The sequence below is a fragment of the Vigna radiata genome, chromosome 6, assembly GCF_000741045.1.
Source record: "Vigna radiata var. radiata cultivar VC1973A chromosome 6, Vradiata_ver6, whole genome shotgun sequence".
Lineage (NCBI taxonomy): Eukaryota > Viridiplantae > Streptophyta > Magnoliopsida > Fabales > Fabaceae > Vigna > Vigna radiata.
This window is the reverse complement of record NC_028356.1, coordinates 10,613,014-10,625,254: the sequence shown is the minus strand read 5'-3', so window position 1 is coordinate 10,625,254 and position 12,241 is coordinate 10,613,014. Positions and strand designations below refer to the sequence as shown.

At 27.6% G+C, this 12,241-nt stretch overlaps 1 protein-coding gene across 1 annotated transcript; it reads left to right on the top strand.

Moving 5' to 3' along the window:
• The first annotated feature begins 8,758 nt into the window (after nt 1-8,758).
• Nucleotides 8,759-10,119, top strand: LOC106764474. Its single transcript, XM_014648756.2, has 2 exons — nt 8,759-9,136; nt 9,356-10,119. Exons 1-2 carry the CDS (start codon nt 8,975-8,977, stop codon nt 9,950-9,952), a joined length of 759 nt encoding a protein of 252 aa, XP_014504242.1. The 5' UTR covers nt 8,759-8,974; the 3' UTR covers nt 9,953-10,119.
• Nucleotides 10,120-12,241: the final 2,122 nt, after the last annotated feature.

The window sequence follows — 12,241 nt, the reverse complement described above, 5'->3', positions numbered from 1 at the left end:
AAATAATCAACATGAAAAAACAAACAAATATAAAATTCAAATTTTAAAAATAAAATACAAAAAAAAATTAAATTCGTAAGTTTAAAAAAAATAGAAAATTATATATAATTTATATTACAAAATAAATCTAAAATAAAATTACATAATAAAAAATATTTAAATAAATAAAAAAATATAATATTACAAATTATATGAACACAAAACATAACAAAATAAATGTAATATAAAATTAGAAAATCATAAATTTTTAAATAAATAAACAAATATAAAATTATAAATTATAAATACAAATAACAACTAAATTAAATTCCTAATTTTATAAAATACATAACAAAATATTTTAAAAACATTTTTTTCTAAATAAATAAAATATAAAAATACAAAAATATAACACTAAAATAAACATAAAATATAACAAGAATATACAAGAAGACAAGTTAGAAACAAAAGTTCTAGCAGAAATTAAAAAATAATAATAATTCAACCAGAGTTAACTGATTTTTTGAAGGGTTCAATCGATTTTTAAAAATTGATAAAATCTTACCGCAATTTAAAATATATCTAGATCTTAACCAATTTTTAAAAATCGATAAAACTTCAACTATATTTCAAAATACGGTTAAAGTTAATATAATTAAAGTTTCTTCAACTTTTAAAAATCTCGTCATATTTTAAATCACAATGAGATTTTAATTAACTTTTAAAATTCAAGGAAGCCTTAAACTTATTTTGAATTATGTTATGATTAAGGTTGTCTCATCCTAATTTTCACATCCTATGATTTGAAACATGAAACATGCATCAACCATGAACAACATCATAAAAGAGAGAAGAATGAAACTTACCTTCAAGACATCACCGAAGACAAGAAATAGCATTATCAAAGAAAAAAATATCATTATCAGAAAACTTGGATTCAAAAAATATCATTATCAGAAAAAAATATCATTATCAAAGAAACATTCGAAACTATATTGGATATGCCATCAAACCAATGTATACACAAATAATTGGGTTGGTTGGTGTTGAATGTAAATGTACCAAAATTGATTTGTTAAACGATATCTTTTAATTTAAGTTTTATATGTTTAAAATAAATCAGTTAATGCGGTTCAATTATCAATCCACACGTTTAACTAATCTATGCACTAAATTAATTATTTCAATAAAAAAAATTTAAAATATTGAATAAAGCCAAAATAGTATCTAAGAATATTATTGGAATAAACTTTGCAAAAATAAAATGAAGTATATATTACAAAATAAATGGAAAGGAAAAAGTAATTACGTATTAAAAATCAGGTGTTACTCCCTACACCTCCCCATATCTCCCTCCACCTCCCCTTTTCTCTTTTATCCTTCAATTTATTTTTCTATTTCTATTTTATCCAAGTTTATTAAGAAACCTCTCTTAAACAGATCGATACGAGATTTGTTGACGGATTTCAACTTCAAGTTAAGATAAAAACGGATGTCGACGTCCGTTTTATTATCATCTTCACTCGCCACCGAGCCAGCGGCACCAAGCTCATGCATTTTCTTCGCCTCCATTGAATCATCACGCTATCATCAAACGATCCAGAAACAGAAGCACAGCCTTGCCGCCATCATCGCGCGTCCTCGTCATCTTCATCAAAAATTCGACTCGCATCTCTTCACGCAGCACCATCACCACCCTCACATAATCACCACAACCACCAGCAAGTCGCCATCGCGAGCCTACACCTCATCACCTTCGCATGTCACCCGACCTGCATAAGAAAAAAAACAAACGCAAAACCCAATTCCAGGTCTGCTTATCCAATTTCATAAACCTCCAAACCAGAGAGACGCACAGTTTGGTCATCTTCATCGCAACGCATAGAGGAACGCAGCTTGCTCGCAAATTGCCGAAGCCAAACCCAGGAATCTCAAATTGCAAATCGCACACAAAATCGCAGAAGCCAAAACGGACTTGCCACCCGCTGTCCCAACTTGCGCCGCCTCCAGGTCATTGACGCCAACCAGATGGGGTTGCTGAGCGTCACGGAGGAGCGTCGCGGAGGGGCTTCGCGGAGGGGCTTCGCGGGGCGTCATGAAGGGGCGTCGCAGAGGAGCGTCTCTCGAACTGCAGTGTGCGGAGGAGCGTCTCTCGAACTACAATGTGATTCAAAAGCTTGGGAAGGTAGGACTAGGAAGGTGCGCTGTGAGCTGAGAGTAAAGTAGAGTTGTGAGTTAAAAGTTAAAAAGGATAAAAAAGCAAAAAAGAAGATTATTTTTGTAATAAAAAAGAGTTGAAAAAAAGTTGGAGAGATAGAAGAAGGAAATGGGGAGATGGAGGGAGCAACACCCTAAAAATGCTACATCCTATGTAAAAAACGTGTTCAACACTTACCAGACATTTTATTACAAGCTATTGCTTCCTGCATCCCTACATTACTAACTGCAACCTTCAATAACAAAAAAAAAACTTAAACAATCTTCATCACTGTTGCTGTAGCGGAAAAGTAAGAAGAGACTGAGGAAGAAAAAAAGAGAAAATACAAAGAAAATCTCATTTCGAAAAGTTTCTTTTGGATCATATTTTATGTGGTTTCATGCAAGGTTGTTATGGAAAAAACATTTTGAAAATTCGTTCTCGAAATTTTGTTTCAAAAATCTTATTTGAAAAATTCCAGAAAGCTTCTTTTGGAAAGTATCCAAGTCATATAGAGAGTGGTAGATCTAAGATTCTAAGTTAATGAAGACAAATGAAATAGTATATTTGTACATTCTCATCTACACACTAGTTTATCATAAAGCAATAGCTAACGAAGGATAAAATAAAAAAATTTCAAGTACTTGATAATAATTTTAACAAAATCAAATACACCTATACACCCTCGTGTACAGTACACATACGTCCGTCAGCCACTGCTCTTAGAGGGTGAAAGACGAACATTTTGAAAATTTGAGGAGGTGCGAGAAGAAATTGTGAGGGTGCAGGAAGTAAAAGCCTTTTCGTTGGCTTTTTGTTTGAATTGTAGGGCCTAGTTCGACTCCAATTTGGCGAAATAATCTTAAATAATATTCACACTCTTTAATCTTTGTTATTAGAAAAATAAGGATTATCATGATTAATCTCTTCTTGCTAACTCATATTCCTCTTTTTACGATTTCATTAAGATTTGACGCGTCCAAAAAGAAGCAGGAACAATATATATTTATGAAGCCCAAAGTTTCTTATTTTTAATAAAATCACACTCACTTTTCTTAATTTATTTAAAAGTAATATATTCATTTAAAACCATGAAATTAAAATATTAAATTACATAATTATTATAAATAAAGCATTATTCTCCTTCCTTACTATCACTTCTTTCTATTCTTTCTCACTCTTGGATTATCTGTTTGACGATCAAGAAGTGTTTAGGCAATCCTAACGTCGAGGACTACCATTCCAACCGATCAATTTCTTAATTTGAGTCGGTGAGTTCGTTTCCCTTTTCTTAGTGATTTCTTGACTCTTGATCGTGCAAGGAATTTCTCTTTGCATGTGTCAAGTAGTCTTTTCCTTCAATTCTTGACTCCATTTAAGATCTAAGGTTGGTTTCCTATCACCAATCGATGATTCATAGGTTTTTCTAGAGTTTTCTTGTAGTGCAAGCATCAGTCGGGATTTTTCTAGAGTTGTGTAGTATTTCACTAAGGTAAGGGAAGCTAGAATTTCTTTAGTTAGTAATTACTTGTGTAGGTTTGGCAGTTTAGGATTTTTGAATTGCTTGAGCTGAATTCATGTTGTTAATGTAGATGAAAAATGTGTAATTGGATTGTTTGAGCGTGCAATTGATGAACTGTGATCGTGAACTGAATTGTATGATGTTTAATCTGTTATTGGTCATATGAAATGTGATAAATCTGTTATAATATTGGTTAGTTAGGAATAGAGTCACTTTGTAGTGGTTTAGAGTTTTGAGGAATTGAAGTAGTGGAAATGTGAATTTGGGGTTAGGTGCTCAATTGGTCTGTTAGAATAGCTTTAGTAAGCCAAATGGGACTTACTTGAGTCCCTAAATTGCTTAAAATTGTGTCAAAAGTGGTAGAAAATGATTTGGGTCCATAGGTTGATGATTTGTAAGTTTTGGAGATTGAATTGTTTAGTAAATACTTTAGAATGAGGTTAGAAGGGTTTAGACACACTTGGTTAAGTATAATTAGGTATATAACACAATCTAGGAGGGTTAGAAGTTGGGAAAAATAGTTGGAATTGGTAAATTTGGTGGATGTTGTGTAATTCTGTAAATTTTGTGTAAACTCACTAAGCGAGTGGAGTTGCTCAACGAGTGGTCGTGGAGGTTGGCAAACTGTTTGATGATTCGCACGACGAGAAGGTGCGTTGAGTGAGTGGTTGAGGTTTGGGAGCACTATCAATTTTATTCGATCAGCGAATGGATGCGCTTAGCGAGTGTTTGAGGGGTCTAGACCACTGTCTGGACTTTCGCACAACGAGTTGGGTCGCTGAGCGATAGATTGGGGTTTGGTAGCACTGGGACTTTTATTCGCTCAGCGAGTTGGGTCGTTGAACGAGTGGTTTAGGTTTGGAGGTACTATCTGTGGATTCGCACAATGAGTAGGGTTGTTGAGCGAGAGAGTTCTAAGAGCGCTTAGTGAAAGGGTTCGTTGAGCGATCGATTTGAGTTTGAGTCCACTCTTTTCTTTCTTGGTTCTTGAGTGGTTTGAATGGAGTTTTGATTCATTTTTGTATTAGGTATGTAGTTGTATTAAATTATGTGAGTATCAAAGTTATGAGTTGTTAATCAAAGTAAAGGAAAGTATGATTTGAAGTTATGAAAGTAAGTTTCAATGTGGAATCTCTAGGTGAGGTTCAATTTTGTTTAGAATGAATGTAGGAGCTCGATCTTAGGAGTTATCCTGAAACTCCAATGGTCATTCTCAAGTAGAAATGATTAATCCATGTCGTGAAGAGTAGCAGGAAGTTTTAGTTTTAGGGGCTTCCAGTATGTCTCAAGACCCGAAACAGACTAACCTTGTGAGTGTGGTAGGATGAAACCCGTTGGCAATGGTTTTGCAAAGCAGTAGATGCACCACAAGTGCATAACCCGTCATAGCTCGACAATCATTCTAAGTCTGAACAGTCAAGACTAGGTCATAAAATGTTAGGATATTTGAAGTCGTTTATCTTGTATGTATACTTATAGGTATTTTGTATTTTGTATGTTATATCAATGTATGATTTTTTTTTTATATCTAGCTTATTCTTCTATTTATGATTGGGTTTTGTCTGTGTGACCCTACGTTGTTCTAGTACACTATTATTAATAACAAAATTATATCGATTTAAAGAGTTAATAACTTTTAAAAAATTTATTTCCACTTATTTATTATAAATTAATTTTATTTTAATTAACTTGAGATGTCCAACTGAATTCTAAAATATTAATAATTCAAATGTAATTGATTCTAACCATATTTATTATATATAAGATAACTTTTTTTTAATAAAGTGTGTTTATTAAATAATTTGAAAGAAAAAATAGAAAATGTAAATAAAATGACATGAGTGTGCAATGTGAAAGGCATTCTTGGCATAAGAAAGCACAGTTAGATAAGCATTAACAAAATAGATATTAGACGTAACCAAATTAAATAGCTCCACCATTCAATTAATTAAAAATCCATTAACATAAATTATTCATGGGAACATATATAATACTTTATGGATTTGGATTAAGCAAAAACCCTATCTTGCCATTTAATGAAGAAATTCAAAAGTCAAAATCCAAATTCCAAAAGTAACTTCAAACTCACTCCATTAATTAGTCTTTTGTATGTATATAGTGCTTTTAGAGATGACAGCAATTTTACACGAGACTACATTACTTTTAGATAAACAATGTTATTAAAATAGAATAAGATAAGTATGAAAAATAAATAATATTATCACAATTGTAAACTTATACTAGTTTTATCTTAGAAATGAAACAAAAAATATATCCGCATATATTTATTATAAATATGCAAATAAATATTTTAATATCTATTTACAAAGAGATTGGATATAAGTATTATATTAATCGACTCACAAATACTCGTTATTCATAAAAATAAAAATAATAATTTAATTTATATTTTATTATGTTAAATTTAATTAAAATTAAATTTTAATTTATATTTTATTTTGCTTATATTAAATTTTTTATATATATATATATATATTTTAATTTTATTTTAAGAAAATATAAAATATATTTTTTAATATTTATAGATATCTACAAATATATACGAATTTCGAATATTTTTTAAAACAAGTACTTGCATAAATAATGGACCATTTTTGAGTAGAGTTTTCATATTTACAGTTGGAATCGTAAATAAATACTATTTGTACCTAACGTGTTTCCATCTATATATATATATATATATATATATATATATATATATGGTTATTATTTGTTCAAATTTTGTAACTGTTAAACAATTTAAAGATGTTAAGTACAATATTTCATTTTAAATAAGTTAATATTTTTTTCTTGAACTTGGTGTAATTTTTCTTAAAAGAAAATAATTTCATTAATATATATATATATATATATATGTTTATTTATTTAAATTTTGTTTATTGTTTGTTAAATTTAAAACTACATTAACTATTGTTTGACCAATTAAACTTTTTTTTATAGAAAGAAACTTATTTTCATTGAATTAAAAGAAAATAAACTTCATATACTCTATTAGAAGCATTTTGATGGAGAGAGAAAAGTTAATACTTTATTATATAGAGAGAAAATAAATTATTTTAAAGAAATAATTGATGTTTTTATGTGAAGAGAGAAAATACATTATTTTCAGTGACATTTTCAATGTAAAACAATGTGAAAATGATAAAGATATTGTTAGAAAAATAAAACAGTTTATTAAAAATTATAAAAGTTACCTTTTTTTATCGATTTCTTTAGTTAAACGTCAAAAGTCATCTAAAGAAGAGAGATGTATTGATAAAAAAAGAGAGAAAGATTCGTTAAGAATACAATAAATTTTCTCTAAATATTTAAGACAATACATATTCATTTTCTAATTTTTGTTAGTTCTCTTCTTCTTTTTTAATAAAAAATGTTAATTTTTAATCGTCATTTTTTAAATTTCAAATATAAAATAATTCTTTTTCCTGATTATATCGTTAGTTTAATTAATAGAGTGAATGAAAATAATTATGAGGAGAGAGAACAAAATATGATAACACATTAAATACATTAAAAGAAAAAAATTGAAAGAAATGTAATAAATAATAAACTTAAATCACTGACAAATGATTATTTAGTGATTGTTTTAAGTGAAAAGTAGTAATTAAAGTGAAACTGAGTTGTAAGCATTACTATGGTTACGTGCTGAAAACATTTTTAAGAGAATTATTAAGTAAAGAGTAAGATTTGATTTTGAAGACTATAAATAGCATTAATGTTCTTAAACAGAAAATTTTGGAGAATATGAAGAGTGATTAATAATATTAGTTTTTTGTAATGTGAATGTTTGTGGGGAAAGTTAGTGGGTTGGCTATGACATTCCTGTATAGCAGACACCATCGTCACAACAAGCTTTCACGTTATATATATATATATATATATATATATATATATATATATATATATATATATATATATATATATATATATATATATATATATGTTGGAGGTGGAAGAAAGATGTCCCATGGTAGGATTAACTATTGTAAATGTAAAATGATATTTCCATATATAAAATTTTTATATTTATTTCATATTATTGTTTTTTATATTTTACTTTTTTCTTTTTTTCAAAAAATAGAAAAATTTATTTTTTTATGACCACTTAATTTTTATATATTATAAGTCAATGTAAAAGTATATTTTATCACTTTTCATTGTAAAGTAATAATAGTCTTAATTTATTGATAGAAACAAGTAAAAAGTTCATTTTGCAAAAATTAACCTATATTAAATAAATAAATAATAATAATAATAATAATAAAAAGATAGTATTTGAATAAGATATATTAAATTTTACTTTGTGATAAAAATACATATTAAATATATAGATATAAAAATATACGAATTAAATATTTTTTAATTTTTAAATTTGATATAAAATTGAAATTTATTAGTGTTTAAAATTTCGATAAACTTTTAAACTGAAATACAATTTGGTATGTTTAATAAATTTAATGCAATTCAATTAGAAAAATTTATATATATTTAATTTTAACCAAATCAAAAGAGTTATATATATTTAATTTTAACCAAATTGTATTAAAATTTTAGATACTTTTTTTTTTTAATTTATATTAAAATTTAAGAACTAAAAATATATTTAAAGTTAAACAATAACTTAAATGTTATCATTAAATAAAAATTAATAAAACAATAATTTATTTTCCCAAAAGTTATTATTATAACGAAACTTTTATTATTGTGTTTAGATTAATGACTTTCAAATTGATATTAATTTATATATATAAATGATCAATGATATATTAACAATTTTTTATAATAATTTTTAACAAAAAGTCATGTGTCATTAGTTTATCTATTCATTTAAACAAAAAATATTTAAAACAAACTCATCATAAACCTTCACACAGACACGGTTAAAAAATTATAAAAAAGAATTTGTTAAAAAAATATTTTTCATATATATATATATTATATTATATTATTCAGACGTTACCTGAATTGATTGATGAGTTTAGAAAATAGGGAGTGAAAATGGAATGGCATGTGTGTTTGATTGTTCATGACATATAACTCCTCCATGTGTTTGATAGTTCTATATATACCAAATTTCATTATTTTCTTTCCATACATTCACGGCAATACCCTTCCTCCAATCTTCCATAATCACTTTTTCATCTTCCTCACAATTCAATCTCCAAATCCATTTTGTATTCTGCCCACACAGTTCTATCTCTACTGTGCCATTTTTCTTTCGTTTGTTAATCGATTCATTAACACATTGCCATTGAATGGAAAAGAAGGATCTGGATTTCATACTAGTCCCTGCTGGTCTACTTTTGATGTTGGTCTATCATTTCTGGCTCTTCTACCGAGTCATCAAACACCCCACCAAAACAGTAATTGGTGTTAATGCAATCAATCGCCGTATCTGGGTCCAGGCCATGATGGAGGTATGTCCACTGCTCAAAAGTTTCGATTTTGATTCTTGGGTTTTGCGTAATTTCAAAAATTATGTTTCTGGGAACGCATTACTCATTGCATGTCTTAGAACTTGTTTTACACACATCAGCTTTATCTAGGTCATGGATAGAAAGTCATTTGCTGTGATTTTTAAAGTAATTACTGGAAAAATCTTAAAATTCATTGATTTTGGATGATAATGTGTGAAGGATGTATCGAAGAATGGGGTTCTAGCGGTGCAATCATTGAGAAACAACATAATGGCATCGACCCTTTTGGCTTCCACAGCTATAATGTTGAGTTCCCTGATTGCAGTGTTGATGAGCGGTGGACATGAGAAGAAAACGGTGGTATCTGAGGTTTTTGGGGACAGGAGTGACCTTGGTTTGTCCATAAAGTTTTTTTCCATATTGGTATGTTTCTTGTTGGCATTTCTGCTGAATGTTCAGTCCATAAGGTACTATAGCCATGCAAGTATCCTTATCAACGTGCCCTTCAAGAAAGTGACTCCAAATGTGAGGCACCAAATGCTGACAGCTGAGTATGTTGCGACCACTGTGAACAGAGGCAGCTACTTCTGGTCACTTGGCTTGCGTGCCTTCTACTTTTCATTCCCTCTGTTCATGTGGCTCTTTGGACCAATTCCAGTCTTCTGCACTTCCTTTGCTCTTGTTTTCATGCTCTACTTCTTGGATGTTACATTTGATTGTGGATGTGCTGGGGTTCCTGACACTGACATTGCTCAAGTTTTTCAATTGAACAAACACCATGTTGATGTTGATGTTGAAATTGGAAGGGATAATTAGGTTGATTTTTCTGTTTGTGCTTCATTCTGTAACTTTGTTAGCTTGTGTAGGGTACTAAGATATGTGTAACAATGCAACTTCTGCAAAATACTGAAGATTCAAGTTCAACTCAACATGTAAACTTGATCCGAAAACTCTTATAAATGGTTATAATTCAATAGTGTTGGAGATGGTTAAACGTGATATTCTATGTATACATATATATATATATATATATATATATATATATATATATAAAGTATAATATGGAAAAACTTCAAAAAGACTTTTCCGTTTTAAATATTTTTTAAATATAAATTCAAATAAATCAATAAAATGATAACATGTGTGTCATTATAAAAAAAAAAATTGTCAAAATATCATTGTCCTTATAATATATAAATAAAAGCATATGTAAATTTTATTCTATAAGCATGTGGGTTGTATTAGACTCTTAGACATTGTTAGAATATATGATGATTTATTATTTGTTAAGCATATAATTCTTATTCAGATAATTTATTGATGTATAATTTTGTAAAATTGAGTAAAATTTAAAATTAATTTTATAATCGAGATTTCTTGAATTAAAATTAAAAGGGCAATTTTTTTTCGAAGGGATTGAGTGATTTACACTTATGGAGTAAATATGGGTTTTTATTTGTGACTTGTGATGTTATTAGATGTAATTGGTACCGGAAAAGAAGATATTTTGTTTTCCTTTTTTTTTTCTTTTCTTTTTTGTGAGGTTGAACAGCACCAAAAACGCAAATAACAATATTCCGTTTAGGTTCAGTATTTTGTTTTTAGTTTCTTTTTATAAAACTTATATGAGATATCACCGTCGACTATAAAGAATATCTATCAGTAACTATTACAAAAGCTTATTAATAAAAAAATAAAAAACATTTTTTATTATTTTAAAAAGTTTACATAGAAAATAATGAATACATTTTTTTTTCTTTTGATGGTAAAAGGAAGTTCAACAGAGACGAAGATTCAAAGAAAATATTCTGTGAATGCTAAAATAAAATATTAAAAATTGTTTCCAAGATGTGTGCATATTAGAAATAAAAAATCAAATAATTATATATAATATCACACTTTTTAAAAAGTAAACCAGCTTAATAATTTTAAAGCAAATTATACTAGTTTGATAAAAATTTGGAATATAAAGTTAATAGAATTACGTAAAGAAGAACGTTAATACTTTCTTTTAACAATATTTAAATAAGAATAATGTTAGAAAAAAAATGTAGACTGTTCCCTGTGTTTTTCTTGCGTGAAATGAGAAAATAAGAATGTTTTCAATTTTGATTTAAAATGCATTAAAATTAAAAATAGAAAAATATTTTAATTTAAATTAATTGTGGGTAGAAACGTATTTCTTCGTTTTATATATTTTTTATACAATTCCATTCTAACTTAAAAAATCAATATCTTATTCTTGAATTAAACTATTTTTAAAGAATTGTTCTATATTAATTTTTACTTTATTTTTTTCCAAAAATATTTTCTTTATCTAATTTAATTATTGCTTCCAGTTAAATTAAAAAAAAACTTAGGTGTTATTTTCCAAATTTGATTTTTAATAATTTATCCCGTTATTTCTGTCTTAATTTGATTTTTTTTAATTCTTTAATTTTTTTTATTCAATAAAATAGGACATTTATTTTTTATCAAGAATGAAAATATCTACTAGCTTTTTATATTATTTTAATAAATTATACTTAAATTGGAAAATACCTTTGCAATAATTAAAAAAAGTTGTTGATGGCATCCCTATATAATTCCCTAACAAAAAATAATCCAATTTGTATTCCACATCTTTGGAAAATTATGGAACTCAATTTCTTGTTGTTGATAATTGTTGTTAGCTCTTTATACATAGAAAAAGTATATTCATCAACAATGATTCGTTGTGAAGAATTCATCTTCATACATAAAAAGAGTATATTCGTCAACAATTGTTAATTGAAAAAAAAAACAATGAAAGTTTTATATTAAATATAAATGAGTAAAATAAACAATACATAAACAGATCGATTTACATTTTTTTTAGAAATTTTAAGTTTAAAAGATAATATTTTAATCTCTTCTATGAATTGTCCAATCCATCTAAAATCTTAAACTTGTGCCAAATTAATGTGTTTCTTAAACTTGAGTACCACTCTAGTTTTTCATACCAGTAATTCAAGGAACATATAAGACTAAAACAGAGAGAAAGGTGAATGTTATGATGCTAAAGCATTTAGTTATTTTAATGAATGTATATTTATATGTCACTATCTATTGTGGGAAGTTGATGCT

What these genes read in the sequence shown, in the direction of transcription:
- LOC106764474 (XM_014648756.2), top strand. Translation starts at nt 8,975, where the DNA reads ATGGAAAAGAAGGATCTGGATTTCATACTAGTCCCTGCTGGTCTACTT. An exon ending in GGGTCCAGGCCATGATGGAG is followed by an intron (nt 9,137 to 9,355) that starts GTATGTCCACTG and finishes TAATGTGTGAAG; the next exon opens with GATGTATCGAAGAATGGGGT.